At 33.4% G+C, this 21,863-nt stretch overlaps 1 protein-coding gene across 1 annotated transcript in view; it reads left to right on the plus strand.

The window, feature by feature from the left end:
* The window catches only part of LOC145668417 (uncharacterized), a 297,055-nt gene that overhangs the window by 187,353 nt on the left and 87,839 nt on the right, over positions 1-21,863 (plus strand). The window contains exons 2-3 of the mRNA XM_081736230.1: positions 8,442-8,650; positions 14,864-14,999. Of these exons, the coding sequence (XP_081592356.1) occupies positions 8,442-8,650; positions 14,864-14,999 (345 nt within the window). The remainder of the gene's footprint in view (positions 1-8,441; positions 8,651-14,863; positions 15,000-21,863) is intronic.

Here is a 21,863-nt window from a genome sequence, read left to right on the forward strand (position 1 = left end):
GAAACTTGTGAAATTTGGCGAGTAGCAACTCGAGAAATTTCACTTCTTGGATACGAGTTTCTTCTTTTCTGGCTTGAGAGCAAAGCGAAAACACTTATTTTGGCATGTAGATATGAGTTTCTGCTTTTCTTCTGGCTTGAGAGCAATGAGAAAACATTTTGTTCTGGCATGAGTCTTATATACTCATCTAATCGAGACATTTTACAAGTAGGCAACGTTGAATGGTTAATGATTGTAAAAAATGTTGAATATGAAGAAAGTGGTAGGAAATGGAGAACCCCGAGAATATCCACAGGGTGTTGTCCATCACAAATTGTCACGGTCTTGGGATTGAACTAGGGATCCTCGTGCCAGATGGGTGCACTCTACCAATGGATCAAACTGTTTCCATTTAAAGAAGTATTCCGTACAGTGAAAGTTATGAATGTTGTCTAATATTTTTCTTGTAGGTTTTCGTGCTCATGTTGTTAAATAAAACATTTTTTCTACTAACATTACAATGGACAAATGATGAAAGCGAATATGTATAAGAAATAATAAAATATTAAATGGTCGTATAAAATAATCTCTAATATTAAAAGTTAAATAAAATTGAATTACTCGCACACAACTCGTATTCAAAAATCAATACATAAACGTTTCATCCACACCTGTATCGCCCTCCTATAATGCAACTAGATAGTTCGTCCGTTTATTATACACCGTTTAAGTTGAATGCTTGTTCGGATGAAATTTCAAAAAAGTATTAACAGTCCAGATAAAGAAACATTTCGTCTTTTGAAAGTTCATGTATCGTTAATTTTAATACCAACAGATGTTTCGTGAAGTTGTTGTTGTCCACCAGCCCCACTACCCATGGAATTTTTGTCCATCACAATTGCACATGTTCTGAGATTAAACCATGTGAAACCATTTTGCAAACACTACCTGGTTCACTTTTCCAGTTTTAGCTACTGGCATAAGCATACAAACTCATCACCTGAGAAAAATAATCGTTATATTTGATGGTCAATCTCAACCATGGATAGTCTCAGCTTGAAAACAGAGGCTGTTTTCCTTAATTCTTTTGCACGGTGGGAGTTTTCAAGTTTATTTCACCTCAGTATGTTTTTATTTTCTTCATTATGTTTAAAGTTTTACATTAAATTTTAAAAAAAGGTTCCAGCGAAAACATTTATTCCAACAAAAGTCTACCTAGGTTCGATTCCCGACGGGAGCTCATGTGGTTCGGATTCCACGTTAATCAGTAGGTTCACGTCTCATATAGCCTCGCTGATGAAAAGAGACGTTAAACTCAAATCAAATCAATTCCAACAAGAGTCTTATACAAAAAATCTAATGGCCTTATAATTTTGAATTCATGTGTATAAAGCTGTAAAATTAAAACTGTAATCCGTGCACCATAGATAGTTCTTGAAATCTATCATTCTGGTCTTCTTAAACATTAGTCCAAAAAGAACAAAAATAAAATTCATGTAACCTTTGTATCACATAGTATACTAAGAATCTCAAACAATCATTAATACTACTGTGGAATTATAAAATATTCTTCATCGCCTTCAAAATCCTTCACCTCTGGCACATGATGAATCCATGGTTCGATCTTAGCCCGCCAAGGCATAGAAATCGTATTATTATTCAATTCAAAATCTTTTGTTGTTGTAAAATTCTATCGAGGAAGTTGAGGTTTTAATATACAACGACAATCGTACCTGTTATACTATATATTATGAAACATGATAGCTTCCTTACTCTGAAGAACGTCCTTTAGGTTAAGGGATAAGCGAATTAAGCCAATAAATGAATGCTGTAGGAAATGGAAGTACTAGGAGAAAAAAGGTGTTGTCCACCACAAAGTTCATTTGGTCGGTTTTAAATCACGACCATCAAAATGTCGTTCTACCACTGAGTCATAGTGCTCTCCCCATATCCGAGTATACCTCACTGTGGGTCTACAAGTTTCAAGAGGTTACCATACAATGTTTATTATCAGGATCAATAAAAGTAAAGCGTCTGCAGTGTGTGTCAATTCATTATACGTAGGATTTCTAGTGGTTGTCTAACAAAAGGGTTGTGTTTGATTTTCAAGTCCAAGGTATTTATTCACAAAAGTACAATCTTGTCCTTTTACTATATAAAATGGAATAAGTATTTCAAGTTATCATCTTACTAAGAAGAAGTATTTTCCTGTATATTTCTATGCATTTCATAGACATTTTATCCTTTACCTCAAAGTATTGAGCTCTCTAAGCTTTATTCTTTTAAAAAGCATATACCAAGTAAGGGTCTGCACATCCTGAAATTTGTTGGAGGGTGGATTTTGCACTAACAGTCACTGCGTTTAAGCATTATTGAAGTAACATTATTCTACTTGCAATAAAACAACACGTAATTTTACAATATTGTCATTTATATTCTCAGCAAAAGAGTACACTAACTTCTTTTTATAAAAAAGAAAGAGTACAGGGGTACTGTAACATCGACTTTTCTACAGTATATCACATATTTCTCTCCTACTGCAACCATAATTCTCTTAAAAAGGTGTTGACATGTTTGTTGGGTTATAGAGTTTTAAATGTGGTCCGCATCCAATGAATCCCTCGCGTAGGTACGCCCTTAATTCAATCCATTCTGCATATAAGATTATAAGTTGTTTTCATTTAAAAGTAACTGTATAAACAAGAATGTTAAAGTCTTCATATCATAAACTAAACACAAGGTATCAACCTCAGTGATTCCCGTTCAATCGACAATAGTTCATCATTTACTTACGTTGGTAATTTTTCTAAAAATCTAAAATAAAGTATTAAATATTTTCAGTTTCCTACCATATTCTTCGAAAACAATTACTTTTTCTTTTAATGCACTGCTTCTTAAACACTAGTGTCTTCATATAGCATACAAACAACTAAGATTATTTTTTTTTCTAATATCAGTTTATTTCTTTAAAAATACATTACTCTCACTGACAATTCAGTTGCCAGTAATTCAGTATTTTAGCTCTAACTATTATTTACATGTGTTAGGTAGTCTTATAATACAGTTCTCTTGCAGTTACAATATAAAAAAAAATGCTACCTAACACAGCAACTGCAATAGTGATTAATGTTCCATAACAGTTCATATACACAGCAACTGCATTAAAGTTGTCCCTATTGTGATTCAAAACCCATATTACTGTTATATTGTTCTTTATAACCTTGTTGTTATATAAAACATAAATTAAAATAATCCAAACAGTAGTCGATAACCTAATACAAAATAAATCTCAACACCGCTTTAAACGTAATTTACTAATTTACTTATCAATCAAAAGTCCCAGGTACAGTTAAAATAAATCTTGTTGTAAGCAATAGTAATTCAATTCGTTGTGCAAACATTCGTTTTCGTCAAGCTGTCTTACACACGGGCTACTTCTCATCTGCGTCAAAGAAAATCCACACTTCTCAATAGATATACTTTCTCGTTACAAGCATTAGTAATGGTTCAAATTCCACTTTTAATAACAGCCCTCCGAAATCGCTCGTGAAAACCAGCAAAACAGTAACTAAAATTCCAAACAGTAACTTCCGTATTTCAATCCAATACAATTGCATTGGGTAAAAGAGCAAAACCACAGTTCGTCTTAAATGACCAAAATTAACTCAGTAAGTGCAAACTGCACAATATAATCTCTTTAAGGTTTAGGAAAATCTAATTTCTTGAGAACAACACTTCTAATATGTTATAACTGTATGCCATGTATTCGCTCACAACTATATATATATATATATATATATATATATATATATATATATATATATATATATATATATATATATATATACTCTATATGCAGACAACTAAAACATTAAAATACTATTTTCTTATGCATTTTGTAACAATTACAATAAAGTTTAAAATTCTTGAAATTCAGGATAATTTTTATTAAAGTTTAATATTGGCAGATATCTATTTCAACTGTAAAAAGGACATGTTAGCTATTATTTCGTTTCTGGCAGTCGTAACACCATTACAAGAATATTTTCTTGTTTTTTCTAAGTTACAAACAAGATCTATAAATAAAATACCCTTTTAGTTCAAACAAACATTCATCATACTTCAAGTAAAATACAAAATCGTATCAGACTGTCTGTGAATATAATATGCAATCCTCAAAGCATTTTTAACTTGTCGGTTGCATAATCTTCTAGGTGCCAAAGTTAAATATTCATGCTCATTATTATTATATACGCAAAATGTATCTGACTCTCCAACACGCTAATTCCCATCATTCACAGTCCTGCTAATAGTTATCGCCAATGGTGTTGGTTACCTTGTACTTAATGTTATGAGTTCTAAAGTAAAGCAATTTTAACCAAACTATACGTTCAAAGTGCTATCTCTTATTTAAAGCAATTGTTTCCATCTGCATATAAAACTAATCTGCGCTGTCAAATAATTGTCCGTCTCTTGTATTGCCTTAAGAGTCGTTACCTACACTGTTTAAATAATGTCAAAATCGTCCTTAATGTACATCATATATCTTCTTTACTAGTATGTATGAAGTTATATAAACACATAATTTTGTATAAAGAGTTTCAAAAGTATAATTCTCCAATAACTGCTACAGTTTCTTTCCTCGTTCATAAACATTAAATAGCGCTGATCATAAAAAGCCACTTCTAAAACAAAATGCTTTCCCTCAATCAAAGTGTATTTTCTAGTTTAAACATTGTGTGTGAAGTTCTCCCGTTTCCACCTACATTCTCGTTCCACCAACTTATACATGCGTAATTTTATCCATCCAAATATAATACATAGAAAAAGCTATGGTGGGTACGCAATACAGTGTTCACCTCTGGTGCATGGGGTCCTTAATTCAATCCCAGCTTGTTTCAAGTTAGCTTTTTGGTGCACAAACACTATGTGCGTGGGTTTTTGTCGTGGTTCTCCTGCTTCTTCCCACTTTCTTCATTCCACCATATTCATTAATTTCTCATCATCACCGTCTCCTTTAGTCTAGCCAGTATATTCGTTGAATGTAACACTTATAATAACTTTTATGTCGATATTTCAGTATTCAATATTCATATCACACATTATCCAATATTTTCGATATTTCATACAACTAAGATCCAACGGTGTCAATAAATCCATATTTTAAAACCAATCTATAACTCCTTTTCACTAAAAAAAAACTCCGCAACAAACAATTCAGGAAAATAAGGTTTGTTCTCCAGTGTTTCTATTAAAATTTTTTATTTCCTTCACCACCTAAAACAATAAAAGAATTAAAAATTAATTATTTGCTGTATTACGATTTCCAATTACAAAATATAAGTATAAAGTTTCCCTTTTAACTTCACTACTACATTTCATCCTGGGTAATATGTTCAAACAATCTCGGGTCTCTTTTTATTGCCTTAGCTTTCAACATGAAAAACCCTTAAGTTCAATCTGCGGTAACGTTAAACGTTCTGTCGCCATATAACCTCATTGTTACACTAGCGTTTATGAAACAAAACACAACAGTTTACAACAATAATAATAATAATTCTTACCATATACTTTCTAAATACCAGTTATATCTTACACAATTCATAGCTACATACAAGTAACAACATCTGCTAAGCAAAATGTTTGTCGTACGGCTTTTCACGTAAAAGAGTCCTGGTTCGATTCCCGGGGGTGCATTCTGTTGACTTTCTGTACAATATAATTTATATATACCTGTTATGTCATACACAATTCATAGCTACATATAAGTAACATGTTCGCACTGCAAGCATAAAATTTAGCGTACGGTTCTCCACGTGGGAGAATATTCATTCGAGTCCCGGTGCAATCATTAATGATGCTTCCCTACATATTACATTATACTATATCTTAGTCAAGTTATAATTCCATAAAAGTACACCGAGTCATATTTTTTCAATGCCGGAAAATCCGCAATCAATTCCCGATTAAAACAAACAGTTCCGTCCCCTTATACTTCCAACAACTACAATATGTCCATTTCCCATATAAAAAATGAACAAGTATACTACAAGAAACCTTTCCAGAAGGTTCGAGTGTGTTCTTTCCCCTATTCCAACAATAATAAATTAAAAAGATCTCGAAGTTTCTAGTACTTTCTTTCACTCATTCCGATCCAGCAGCTGTCGCGTTACATGTGCTGAATATTAATGAATTACCTTGTTCTACGTGTGTGATCTGCATATTTTATTTCCGAAAAGGTTTTTTCTGTATTCTGCTTGTCCCATTAACATTTCTTTTAACCGGAAACATTTATTATATGTCATGTTACCTCCGGATGCACCTGCATACATTATGTGTCATTAGTATGCGTAAAAGGGTGTATCCATTTTTTTTAAACGTGCATTAGGAAGTGCTAAAATGTCAAAAAAGTACACACTCATGAATATTCATTTGGGCGAGTAGTTTGCCCACAACTACTCACATCTCGACGATAAATCACAGAAGTTCTACACCGATGGAATTATGAAGCTACCCGAAAAGTGGTAAAAGGTCATAGATAATAATGGTCAATATGTACTTGATTAAAACTGATTTTCAATAAAGAAATTTTTTGTTCAAAAATGTACCAAAAAAAAGCGGTGACTTTTTATATGACTTTATTATGACACTCTTAAGATGAAAATATACACTATGGTTATTATTATCTAATATAAATAAAATAGAGTTTGTTTGTGAATCTTTCTGTCTGTGATTCTGTGTGAGGCCTGAATACCAGACGAGTGGACGGAGAGTCACTAAATTTTGGGCACGTGTACCTTGGTCAAGGCCCCAGGCCAAGACGAAGCGTTCTTTTTTTTTTTTTTTTTTTTTCAAAACTCGAACTAGGGTGTCTCAGGGGGAACGGTTACCAGGACATGTAAAAGTAGTAGAAAATGACCGATATTAGTGCGAAATTCATAGCTTTCGCGGTCGCTCAGATCAATGGTGGAACTCCGATCGCATTAACTTCCAAATTCATCCCATTCGGCTGCGGCCCTAGGGTCACTGGGGGAGATACCGAGACATGTAAAAATAATACAAAATGACCAATATTAGTGTCAAATTCATAGTTTTTGCGGTCGCTAAGATGAATGGTGATACCCTCAAAGGTGTTGATTTCCAAATACAGCTCCCACCGGCTGGCAGCCAGAGGCGTTTTTTTTTTTTTAAATTCAGGGTCTCAGGGGGCGTTTACCGGCATATGTAAAAGTAGTAGAAAATGACCAATATCTTTTCCCTTTCGTTGTTCAGTTTGTTCACATAAATATTTTATCTGACCCATGCGAAGAATGTATATTTCAGCTGGTATATAATAATAAGAAACTTTGTTTAAATACTTATTTTAATTAATGTTTTCAGATTTGTAAGCATTTCTTATAATTTTATACATTTTAAAATCAAAGTAAAAATTGAATTTATGACTTAGGACCGTGCATAAATGTCCAGTGATTAAGGACAAACATACTGGTTACAGCATTGCTGGAATATTTATTTACCCCAGTCTTCCATTAGATAGGAGAAGGAACTCACTGAAAGACCAGGAGAGTTGCTGAGTCAGCTTTACTTAAATACAACCATCTAAGAATCGATATGGGACTGAAATTTGTTCAAAAATCATGAGTCTGAGACCGGATATAAAGGTTTCTGAAAGTTTCCAGAAAATTTAAAATATTTATATTTATCTCCTTAGTCTTCTGAAAAATTTTGCCAAATTCTATTCGTTTCCACAATATTCTAGAAGGTTCTACAGAGTTCAATTCATTTGCAAAAAATTCTAGATGATTCTAGAACTGTAGTTCTGTTCACACTTTTCGACTAAACTTAGGCTTAAATATCATCTGGACTGTCACCTAGCTATGGATTGCGAAAACTATGGATTCTACTTTATTACCGATCGTTTTGGACATTTCATTTTTCACCTCTTTTTATCCTCTGTGGATGGGGACTGAGCTTGAAGTTAAATGGAATCTGGAATATCAGTATTCAACAAAGTGATCCTGAAAACTATAGATATGACCCTAACATAGGTCGTTTTCTTTTATTTTTACATGCCACTCCTTCCCACTCCCACAACTATGAGTGGTATGGATGTTTTATCTACAATTTTGTTTTTCATATTGTAAATCACATGTATACCAAGATTGGTTGAAATTGCTCCAGATGTTCCAGAGTTAGGATAACATAAACCTATAATAACATAAAGCTAGGATTTTTGTCATTCACAGCCAAATTCTATGATATACATTTATTTGTTAGATGAAAGTAATGACTATTTCACTTACTATGTTTGGTAAGAAATTCTTCAGTTAAATTAGTGCTATATTAAAGAGTTACTGTTAGACAAATGTGTTCAATTAATTTGCGTAATCTATATTTAATTGTTCCTTTTGCTAAGAAATCGGCACACTGTATTTTATTTATTTATTTATTTTTCATTCCAGTGATGTCAACACTTACGATAACGGAGTTGAAAGTTCCTGCGGAGGCCGAATACCGTAGCTCAGCAACGTTAAGCTGCCACTTTGAATTACATGAGAATATCCTTCAGTCTGTGAAGTGGTATAAGGACGAACATGAGTTCTTTCGTTACATGCCCAATATTAGTAAAAAACCAACCACAGTATACCCTATACCTGGAATCAGAGTAGATGTAAGTATACCTGTCTTTTCCTTATATATACCAGTAATGCAGTGTTTTGTCGAAGCGAGCAATCCTCCCTCCCACTAATTTCAACTCCAAAATTATAGAAGTAAGTCTCCAATCTCCAACAAAACACACACAAACACAATGTTCTGTAAAAATTTGAATGTTTTAACAAATATTTAAGGAAACATAAAATCAGAGAGAACGTGCTACTCCATTATTAGGTTATTTCAACTGCAGTCAATACAGATGATTGGAAATTCTCAGAAAAAAATAATAGATCATATTCAACGAAATTGTATTTTTTTACTAAAGTTATAATCTATTTTTTATTTAAATCTTTGGCAAGAGGGGAGAGGGGAGAGAATCGTCATATTTAATTAACTTCAACTGCAAGAGTGGGGGTTATGAGAAAACCTCAATAAACATTGCATAATATAGTTGTAAAAAGAGCATATCAGTTGTTTCCCACATTCGTTAATACAATATGTTGTGTTAAAATCAAATAATATTTACGAAACTTATAACAAAATATACATTTTTAAAACCTGGGTAAGAGGGAGAGACGTTCACTTTTTCGTTCTTAATATTGATTTTCAATCAGGAAGGGCAAATGATTGTAAAGTCTCAAAAATTATACGCCATATCCTATAAAAATCTAATAATCTCATAAAAAAAGATATTTTGGACCCTTTTTTTAATCAGATGGGTGGATCAGATATCTATGCCTCATTACAAGACTAACTTTACCGTTCATTCTTGACTGCCTTTAACCCTAAGCTCTGGAAATTACGGAAAAGAGTCAAAGAAAATATAACATAAAATTATCAAAACCGAATGAATTTTAGAAAATGTATCGCGAAAGTTTAAAATGGATAGGAAGGTAGATCAACTACTTGATTCTAACTCTCTGAAGCGAGGACGACTGAGAAGCCTAAAAGAAAATGTATAGCATATTACGAAAATATCGAACATTTTTTTAACGAAAAGTATTGTTAATCATATTTTTGAAGTTGAAGAAGGATGACTTCAACTTTTTGTTCTTGACAAATCTTAACCCCAAGCTGTGGGGATACTTACAATGCCAAAAAGGGAATATACTATAAGTTTTCTCATAATCGAATGATTGTTACGTATTTTATTTTGGAAGATTGTCTTGTATGTTTATGCGCAATACTGCAACATTGGGTGGATTTTACTCACTTTTACTATACTGATACTTGACGGTTTGCGACCCAACCAATAGGGAGAATTCTGCATTTTGAAGGAATGGACATATCAAGTGTCGTTAAAACCCGATAAGCTTTACGATAGTTATTATGTAACAGACGGACAGAGGGACATAAACACAAAGGTCGATCGAGCCGAATGGAAGAAGAATCACTAATGCTTTCTTCAATCATAAGAAATACAGTACATACAAAACGTTTAATTCTAATGACAATTTAATGTTATTTGTTGATCTGTGGTTTTAGGATTAACAAGTGTACTGTCACAAATAAATACATAAATATTTAAGGTAGCTCTTTGAAATTATACTTAATTTTTGAGTCATGCGATTATAACTAATGATAAATTAGAATACTATGACAACACGGGAACATTTAGCTTGTTTGTAGCAGCCTATTTCCAACTGAATATCATGCGATGCCATAGTTTGCTACACTCTTTAGGCTAATTCACATGTAGAGAGCCATGCATAAGGCGTTCCCCCTGACATACTCCATCCATGATACGGCCGTAGACATTCACGCATATCATGTCTTCCGCCACAGCTTTATACACAATTTCCCCAGATGAATTGCAAGGAGGGTCAACTTCGTGCCGCTTCTAGTACTGCGAGGAAAGCCGAATCATCGAGGTCATCGAGGCTCGACCGGGATGGTTTCTCTTCAAGGTGGCCTGTCGGAGCACAGCACGTCATGTGTGAATTGACAGCCCAATGAATTTTTAATCTCATAGTTTGGAAAAAAAAATTCGTGGAGCACAGCATGGCATGGTAGCGACACACTATGTGTGAATTAATCTTTCCTCTGTAAATCACAAGAGGAGCGGAAGAAGAAGGATGGTCATTTGACGTTGATTAAAGACAGTTGTAGCAGGTAAACAAGCATATCAACAATGCAGTACAATGATGTTACAGGAAAAATACTCATGGACACATGACTATGCATAAACACTGCCAACACTTGCGTATTTAATTCTTCTACGTCATTTCTTCCCCTTGTTTCCTCATTGCGTTTCTTTCTGCTTTTATCTGATTGCACTCTTACGTCATGCATCGGCAAATTGGAAATGACGGGTCTTTGTGAAGAAACAGAATATTGCGGTCATATAACTACTAGAGACTTAGCTTGCAGTCACGTTTGACTGCCAGGTAGATATGAAAATACAGGAAAAAGGTTTAATAGCTTGAACGAGGAAAGGAAACCTACTTGCCGTTTCTTTTCTGATTTAGTTTACAAGACATCTTTAAATTCCAACGTCTAGCTGGCAGCTATAGAATGATCAAAATGTAACGGCAAACAAAGGCTTCTATCTAGTAGCTTAAAGGATCACTACATAATATGTCGTCACAATACTATTATAATATGTCTGTAAGGTTTTGGTTTCCCTTTTCGTAGTGAAGTATTTATCTCATATGCTTCCCGTGCACGCGATTCCAGACTTGATTCCCGGTGGGTGCATTTGCCTTGGATACAAAACAATCTTTGAATATTAATTTGAAATTTGCTTTAAGCAGTAGGTCCTATCTCATGGAAGGTCTCTAGAACAGCAGCAACATATGCGTCTATTACTAGTTTTTGTTGCGGAGACATGAGCAGTACATATGATTCCTCGTATTCACGCTGAAATTTTACTCGCACTCGTGATATATGAAGCAATGATGCTTTCAGCTATTATTAAAGAAGCTTCCAGTAATATGTTAACACAGAAATAAATAAATAAATAAAAAATTCTCGTATATGTCGTTGGCATTCTAGGACCCTCATATAACGTTAGTAGTGAAATGGAACGATGTCAAAAGATGAAGGGATTTCGTGGGATAGTTGGTTACACAGCGCTCTCCTCTGGTGAAAGTATATACACACTGGTTAGATTCATTTATGTGACTTTAAGGTGTCGGTGAGTCTTATCGTGGTTCGCCAAGTTAACTTCCCACATTTTAATTTCACTGATTGTTCCATAAACACCTACTTAAATCATTCATCTACCTATTTTAGTCTAAAGGACATAGACTTAGTACAGCCACCAGCATAAGTATATCTCCGTCTGAGAGCTCTAATTCCATTACTTGGGGTCCAGATCATTTGCAGTTTGTAAAACGCCTGGACAAATTGCGACCAAACTTACACGTAACTTTTCTGGACACTAGCAGCAATTGGTAGCACTGAGCAAGGTCTTTATGCAAATATAATTGTGAATAGATGACGCACAAAACAATCCTCCATTCTGAGATGAATCTCTATGGTTCGGATCGCGTTGTCCAATGAACACCATATATTAATCTCAATATTACTTTGTACGTAATGTATTACTTCATTATATACCGTATGCTAAAAAAAAATAAAAATATTGACCACAAAATGTTTGAAAGTAAACGAAAATATCAATTCTAGAACAACTGCTGGAAATAAGTATGTAAATCATTGTCTCCATTGACAGAACTTCTCCAATTTTCCTCATTCCAACATTTTTTTTTCTTTCTGGAGATTAAATCTTGATTGTCATACTGAGCATGTATTGAAATGGGAACATTTGAAAAAGTTTGAACTTGGCAAGGATTTGAACCGGGGTCTTTCGAAAAGAAGTTCAATGCGCTAATCACTTATCTACCGCATCACTTCATCTTCCACCCATTAGCTAGATAAAATCGTTTCATGGAACACTACACACAAGATACTAATGCTCGTATTAAGAGACGCTCCTTATATAAGTGTCACAATTACTTACTCGAGATTTCTTTCTTTAACTCGAAACAAGTTATATAGACCTTTCTCAATGAGGAAAATATCACGAAACTTTCTCCAAGTTGAGGCTATGTCATCGTTTTTAACAATGGTCCCAATTTTCATTACAATTCTAACTTCTACTTTCCAAAGAAGAAACGACAGCAGAAATTATTTTCACGTTCTTTGAATTGTATCAACACGTGTAGAAATAGGAAGTTCTATGTTTATCTTCCGTAACTACTATCTTAACTTCGTATGAGGAATTTGTGACGAAGTGTGAAAGCAGGAGCCTGGAATTTAGGAAATCCTGGTAAATATGACAGGTAGTTATAAAGATGCGTTACAACGTTATTCAAATACAAAGTAAACAGAAAATAATAAGACGACTTCTCAGAAGGAAGAATTTAATTTTAGTTTATTTTTACAGTATATATGGACATTGGACATTTTTACTCAGTTTTCTTAAATTTATATAGAATGGAGCTTAGTTCGATTTTGCATAACACGATACAATTAAGTATTCGAAAATGTATCTTTTTTCTTAAATCTCGGTGTTGTTACAGGTTAATTTACAAGAAACTTGGTTCAAAAAATGATCAATGAGTAAAAAGTGGAACCATACTCATGAAAAGTTTAATCATTAGTTTCATTTTGCATATTTTATTTTATTTGTTTTTTTTTTAATTCAAGAATGATTTTCATGTATAGACTAAAATATACAGATTCTGGTGCAAGAAAGGAGCATAAGTAGGTTTGAAGTTGGGAAGAAATATTTTGAGGTGACTCTGGAAAAACTCATTTCATTATAAATGAGTGTGTTCAAGGTACAAATAATAGTTGTCTTGAATTTGGAGGATTTGTAGCATTAGGGGAAGTGTAAGAAAGCGACTTAGATTCTCAACTCTAGTAGACTTTACTTAGGGGTTACTTTGTGACTTTACTTAGATTTTACTTAGGGTAAAATCTGAAAAGTCAAGTTTGTTTGAACTTGTGTGAATAAGTTCCCTCGGATTAGAAAGAGAAACGTTTCATGCACGTCTCGTACTATTCTTTTAATTTTATATATCACCAGGTGAACGAAGAATACCTGAACAAGTCACTTACAAAAGTAACAGTAGCGTCATTTCAGAGTTTGCCAATGATGGGGAGAGGGCAAGGTGCTCCACTGACATAAGAATTTAATATTTTCATTACTATATGAGTATAAAATCTATACAAAAATATGGACATCTCAAAGTCAGGAGGGGCAATTGCTCCTCCCTAATGACACCCCTGAAACATGAATTGCATGCGGTCCAAGAACTGAACAGAGTAAAAAATTGCATATGGCCAGAAACAAATTTTTAATATCGGTTAAGAGGGATGGTAGCTATTCTTAGAACGCTAAATAGATTCCAAAAAATAAGAAAATCATTTTAAAAACACATTTCTTTCCAAATATTATCGTTTTTGCTCTTTGTAGATCAATATTGAAACCGGAAATTCTAGTGGATTTTCACTTTCAGTTTTAGTAGAGTGTTAAGGAAGGAAAGGAAATGTATTTTTGGAACGCTTAGTCGATTGCAGAAAACAGCTTCTACTTTTATTCTGTATAGTGAGCAATGTATGGGCTGAAAATGGTTGATTTCTATCACTTCCGGTTTGAATATCATCTGCATCAACGAATTCGATTCGTAGCTTCTGACTCTTTACATGCTGGCCAAGTTTGGTAGTGAACAATAAAGTAGATCTCGACGTTTTTTGACTCATAGTTTCACAAAGCAAATATATAAATTTGTTTTGGTCAACCAAATACCTTAAAAACTTCGAGAGTAGCCGTTCTTTGCTTTTTTTTGTTTTTTTGCACATATACATTTTTTTTTTTGGTTTAGATGTAAATTCGATTTTTCTGAAGTTACTATACTCTTAGTTCCACTCTCCTTTATGGGCGAGATTTCGTAAAACAACACCTGATCTTCAGGCTAGGGTACATGGGGAATACTTATACAAAATTCGTCTAATAGTTTCGAAAATTATCAAGAAAATTGCAAGGTTCTTTTCCCTCTTTATGAGACACTTTTCATAAAATATTATCTTACCTTCATTGTAGAGTACACAGGCGAATATTTTTACTAATATTTCAAGAATCTACGTTTAACGGTTTCAAAAGTTTGGTAAGGAGTAAATTAATAAATGGGTCAATGGATATTGTATGTAGATTATTTCATAAGAAACGTAAGTAGAATCAATCTTCCGTTTGTAACTTTGTTTTCCTGTATCTTTTCAGGAAGATCATTCTGGAATGAATTACGTAGTTCTGCGAGATTTGTCCTTTAATAGTTCCGGTGTTTACAAATGCGAAGTTTCAGCAGATCGTCCTGATTTTGTAACAACTTCTGATCAAAGCAGAATGGATGTTGTAGGTAAGCTAATATGCCTAATCATTTTTTTCTTTTTTCTTTTTCTGTTGATATAAGTTTATTTAAATGTACAGATATGTCCAGAGTTTCTAAAAAATTCGGAATAATAGGCATTATAGAGTATGAATTGATGCAATGCTAAACTATGAATCTTCAAGCTAATACTTACCTTTTTCTGAAATATACTAATTACAACGTCAAACTACACGATAGAAATCCTATCACAATAGATCTATTACAAACAGTTTATGTAGTGTTTCTCCGCTCTATACTTGGGTAGTAAATTTTTAGGAAATATTTATTCAATGTTATACAGGGCGGTCCAAAAGAGTATAAACACCCTAAGTGGGGATGTGGGAAATGTTTGGAAATATATCAGAACGACATCTACCATCTTGAGTTTTACGCAATTGTCTTAAATGAAATCTATAGCATGTGATACATCATGTAAATAGTATTTCTCTTTTTTCTTTTTCTTTTTTTTAGAAATTACATAGTACTGTTATGTTTGCTCTAGCGCTAAGCATTATGAAGTTATGTCTGTTTTTTTTTCTTTATTGTATTTTTAACATAAGATGCTAGTAATACAGCAAGGACAACGTAATGTTACAGGACGTATTAAACATGTTTCCTCCTTTCGATTATCAGACGCATGCTGAGTTCCTACTCACCCAAAACCTTGCATAAAGAGTTGGCTGTAAGTTGAAACTACGTTCACAGTTCATTACTTGAGATGCTGACCATTCCTAATTTTCACCACATACACAACAGACTTCGTATGGCCTTATAGGTACTAGTCTAGTGGCGTCAGGTGAGAGGAACGAAGGGGCCGTAGTGCTTTGCCGACCAATTTACACATTATTGAACTGCTGATCGTGGTAGTCAATTATACAAGTACCGTAATAGCGTGGGGTGCCATTACGTTAGAACGCTCTGTTCTGCGACAGCAGTGATGGCAAAGCGTCGTCTTGTAACATGCATCGACATCCCATTGCCGTTAGAATCCTGTCGATGGAGAATTGTTTTACAACACGAGTCCCTCACACGCCACACCACACCATCACTTTACTAGAAACACCTGGGAGTAAGTCTAACCAATTTGAATTATTATTTGGGCAGTATCGCACGTTCTGTTCGTTAACTTTATTCGACACTTGAAATTTTCAGTCATCACTAAAGAATACGTCAAAGGCGAATGTGGGCTTTTGTCGCAGATGCTCTGTGGCTCATTAATCAAATTCCAGACTACGATCTTGATCATCTTCTGCAAGTTCTTGGTAAAGTTTCACCTTACAAGGGTGCCGGTAATTCACTGACATAATGCGTTAATACCACTTTTATAAGCTATATTATGCGTGCTTCTCTTGGGACGTTTACTAAATGATGCCAACAAGACAACAGTTGTTACCTAGTCTATCGCCGTGCGTGATCTACCAGTCTGAATTCGATCTGTCACAGATCTGATTTATTAGAATTTCTTCAGCACTATGAATACAGTACCATAGTTGCTAAGAGCTGTTTCTGGATGATGGCCATTATAATCGTCTTCACCCATTCTAGTAGTTCGTTCTCCAAAGAGCAGGACGATCTCTATATACCCTGCTTGCGTCAATGCCATTTGCTAGTAAGCCGACTACAACGATACAAAGAAAGAAACGCTAATAACTTCATAATAGTTGGCACTAGGGCACAAATGACAGTGTGATTAGATTTCTGCAAAAAGTTTCTATTAAAATTACATATCACTTTCTTTTGTTATCATTTAAGACAGCTGTTTATAATTCAAGATGGCGGTCGTCATTGTAATCTGAAACATAATGTCATTGATAAATTTCTCAATTCTATTATTATTATTATTATTATTTCTACTGCCACTACTATTACTAATACTAATACTACTGCTACTACTGCTACTACTACTACTACTACTACTACTACTACTACTACTACTACTACTACTACTACTACTACTAATAATAATAATAATAATAATAATAATAATAATAATAATAATAATAATAATAATAATAATAAATCACTACCACTAATAATTTTCATTCTATTTCATTTTAAAGTTTTGACATTCTTTTAAAAAAATGAAAAGGCAATCTTTCAGTTTTTCGTTGAATTACACCGTGTAGGCCAAAGGGGGTGATGGTGAAAATAAATATAACAGTGAAATGAAGAAAGTGGGAGAAAACACAAGAACCATGAGAAAACACATGCACAAGTTATTTGTTCACCACAATCCTCACTTGGTACGAGCTGGTATCGAACCAGAAACCCCACATACCAGAGGTAAACGCTCCTCCACTCAGTGACTGCAGCCTGTCTGTCCTTCTTGACAGCCGTCGTATATAGTGAAAATTCATTTTGAAAAGAACAACGCAAGGATTAGAGTTGAAAAATAAATCACAAAAATCACATTGTTAAACTTGAAGACCATTTCCAAGAAAACTGAAAAGTAATTCTTCATGTAAATGAACGGGCTAAAAGAAGAAAGATTATATAAAAGAAGAAAGATTATCAATACTGGAAAATATTTTCTAGAGAATTGTAACGAAAAAGAGGTACAAGTTTTAAACATGGGGCTGAATTATTCAACAACATGTTTGTTTACAAAATGTTATAATTGATGCCCACATTTATATGTAAAAACATATTTTTTAAACACATACAAGCCCAAAACAAGGGTTATTATCCAAATTAAGAGTCTACAAGTGTAAATTACAAATTTTATTTCATATAAAAATACGTATTTTCTAAAAAAAAAAGTAAATAAATATTTTGGACATTTTTGTAATAAATACATATTTTAAATAATTTTCCTGTATTATATTCTAAATTTCACAATGAATTGGCTTTTCTTTTCTCTCGAAAGAAATTAACATCGGGAAAAGAATAAGCTATATGAATCTATCCATTGTATTTACAAGCAATTTCCCACCTGCAGAAACAGCGTCGTAATAAATCCGAACTCTGTATCTTAAAGTGTACAAGATAGTGTCAAATAGGGAAAAAAGAAATTTCATACAATCGGCAACTAGAATTGAACGTTGCAAAGAAGCAAACCCCGATTCTGCCCTTCCTCCAACACAGGCAACCATGCAGTGGGGTACCTGGCTTAATGCTGTACTACTAATATTATACAGAGAATTGTGAAGCATTTGTATCTGTAGTAAATAAACTCAACCCAAACGATCAATTGAAATTGTTCAAATGTAGTAAGAGCCAAGGCTTGAAATGTGACTTGGCTTTCACATCTGCCATTTCGGTGTGTTGACTCATTCTATAAAGAAACTAGAAACAACGGGAGATTTATTGAGAAGTTCGGTTAAAAAAGTACAGTGAGTTGAAAGAAAGCTGTGTGTTCTTTCTGCTTCGAAAGCTGAAGTTGTAAGAAAAAAATTAAGAATTTGTTTGGGAAAAACATTGACTATAAAATCTTATGTAAAATATCTGAAGTATTGGAAGGCCAAAACACAAGTGCAGTTCATGGTGTGGATATTCGTGATATGCCTCTTTTGAATTACGCGAGGTTAATATCGTGTGATATAGAATATTCGTTTTATTAATATAATACATTATTCCGTGACAATAGACAGGCTTTACGATGGGAAATTTGGAAAAGACGTTAACAATTCACTGCAATCCCTATAAAATTTCGACATGTGCTGAATAGGAGCTATTGGTGAATTTTAGTATTTATTTTCTTATCTTGAGAGTTTTCCCATGCTTTTTCTTGTTATTTTTTGTTAATTTTTTTAATTTTTAGCAATTTTTTTCAATTTTTAGCACATAAAAATCCGGTCCCTAGGCTTAATTTATTCATATTCAAATGATGAAATGATTATTGTATCGAAGTTCATTGTTTACTGATTTGAGTAAACTCGAAGTGAATTTTAACAATATTTCAAGAAAGCAACGTAAATTGATGGATGACTCATGTAATCTACTTATAAATATGTTAAATATGTATGTGTTTTTTTAATAGTTAATATTTGCATTAAAAGCTTTCTGTTTTAGATTATGTGTCCTTTATAGAAATAAATAATGCAGCAGAATCCTCCCATAAAGTGTAAATATACTTAACATGCTTTGATAACGAAGGCACAACAGCTGAATGGATAATGCGATATAATCTGTTAATGTACTGTGTACACCATTACTTCCTGCTCGGCCGTTCTAAAACAGTGACAAACAAAGAACAATTCAGTGGACATTACGTACCTTTAGGTTTCGAAGTAATCTGCATCAGCACCTTTTGCCAACGTTCCTGCAGCATTTATAATTACTGAACCATATAAGATTAGAGGTACCGCTAACAAGTAGTTCACCCATCAATTACATGTGAAATACATGTTAATTATGTATAAAAATCACTATTATTACTTTCCAAACTTGTGACAATAGTGTCACATTATTCACTCCAAATTGTAATTAGTGGGGGTTCCTTCCCAAAAGTATTAAATTTCCTTACCCATTAGAATTTCGCACCCTGTATGTGAAGACATGCTAAAATGTGGAAGTAGATGAGTACAAGCATCTTCCAAAACATATTCCGGATGAGAATTGGACCTATTCATAGTAAACACAGGCATTTTTTTTCGAAAATAAAAGCATTATCTATATTAACTATCTTTGTTTCCGATTTTGACGTATTGAAATCTTCCTCTATGCGTCATTTACGCCTGAATTCCTTTCCCAAAATTTCAATCAGAAAACTCAAATGGAGTGGATCAATACATAATTGGTTGAGACAGATTTCTCGTTGACTTTTTTGTGGGGGGAAGAGAAGATAGGGGGATGGGGCGAAATAGTGTTTTTTCTCCCCAAATATTCCATTGTCGACACACGCCCTCCTTAAGATTTTGGCACTGGTGGGGTGGAGAGAGGGCTTGGTGGATGAGTCAATTCCAACCTATGCAATATATATATATATATATATATATATATATATATATATATATATATATATATATGCATATTCACGTCCGTTATATCCAAAGCGCTTACGGCAACATTCCCCAAAATCTCGTTCTTGTAATAAAATCAGAGAGGATCAAATATTAACTATGGCCTGGAGGGCAGTAAGTTCACAAACCTTCTTCCCCTACAACTTCTTACGTACTCTCCCGGAAACAAACTATCAAGTCAAATAAAAAAAAAAAGTATGGCCTTCTACTATTTCCCCGCTTTTTTTTTAAAAAAAATAAATTTTCTTTCTGGTGACATTGGATTGTTAAAGCTCGAGATATTGTAGCGCATACTTCACAGTGATTCTTTTCCTTCGTTCTTTCCTTGTACTCAATACTATTTCACTCTTCTTAGTTAATATTCTGTCCTTGTTATCTTCTTCTTCTTCTTCTTCTTCTTCTTTGATTTTACTTTTTTCTGTTTTATTCTCATGCTCTCTTTCATATAATGGTTATTTTTTTGGGGCATGCTTTCCAATTTTTTCCCCTTTATTTTATTTTTCTAAAACAATCTTACCATCTTTTTTGATATTGCATAGCTGAAATAAATGAGTGGGGAAGAGATAATGTCTCGAACCAGCGGCCCATACGAAACGAAGTATATTTTTCCGCTTCTTCCTTTTCTCCTTCTTCTCCCTCTTTTATTATTATTTTTTCTGTTCTCTTATAACGACTTCGTGTAACACACAACACACACATACACATTCATTCAAAGGGAGGGAAAAAGAGAGAAAGACGGAGTAATAAGAAGAAAAAAAAGAAAGAATTTGATACTTGAAATGAATATTGATTTCTTGCAGCTCGAGAATGATAATAATAATAATATTACAAAAATAAGGGGAAAAAAAGATGAAAAACCTTGAAGCTAACGCAAAAGAAGGCATATTCTGCTACCAGGAAAGCAGAAACGATTTCTGTTACGTTTCATTCCTCTTAGATTTTTTTTATTCCCTTTTCGACGAAAGGACTGAAGAAAAATACATTACCATTATCATTTTTGACTTCATTCATTTTTTTTTCATCTTTAAGAAATTGCTGAGTGATTACTGAGAGAGAAAATGTGATATGTCTATCTCTAAAGGAAGAAGAAAAATTAAAGTAAGAAATTAGAACCAAAAAAAAAGAAAGAAATTAGTGTTTCCCGTTTTATCCTTTTAAAATAAAACTTTAAACTTGTCTGTCTTAGTCATTATATTATTTTTTTTTTACGGAAACAATTTTCCATACTTTTTTTTTCCTACCCTCCACGTTGATGTTACTAAGAACGGCTTATTCGGTTATTATATCTCTAAGAAACGTATTGAATGAGAAAATATTCTCTTGTCTTTTGTCTTTAGCTTTGTTTTTTGTAAAAAAAAAGGAAAATCTATTTTCAATTACCTATAATTTCTTTTGAGGGATGTAAAAGAGATTTATTCTCTTATTTTGTTCATAATAATAGTCAAATGGTTTTTTTCTTTGAGTGACAAAAAGAAATGCTATATAGAGCCTATAAAAATGCATACAATTGCGTTTGATTTCTGTGGTCTTATGTCTTATAAAAGGTACTAAGCCAGGGTATGAAAGCAGCAAAGGAAGACAGCCAAGGAGAGGAAACGATTTCTTTTAAAATGAGAATTTATCATTTTAATATTCTTTTATCTAGTGGTAAAAATTGTCCTTGATATGATTTTTGTTTTACGTCAAGACAAAAACCCGTAGTGATTGAAACGAAGGGGTCGGTGTCGGATATAGAAGTAGGAGGGAAGAAAATATAACAAATGACTAGTTTTCGATATCCGGGTAGTAATATTAGTGATTATATGAAGTGTGAACGTGAAATTCAAAGCAAGAATAGGAATGGCGAAGAAAAAGCCTTTAGGGGAAAGAAAAGACTACGTATTTTGTGGGA

Source organism: Thermobia domestica, chromosome 13, assembly GCF_964235325.1.
Source record: "Thermobia domestica chromosome 13, izTheDome1.hap1.1, whole genome shotgun sequence".
Classification (NCBI taxonomy): Eukaryota; Metazoa; Arthropoda; class Insecta; order Zygentoma; family Lepismatidae; genus Thermobia; species Thermobia domestica.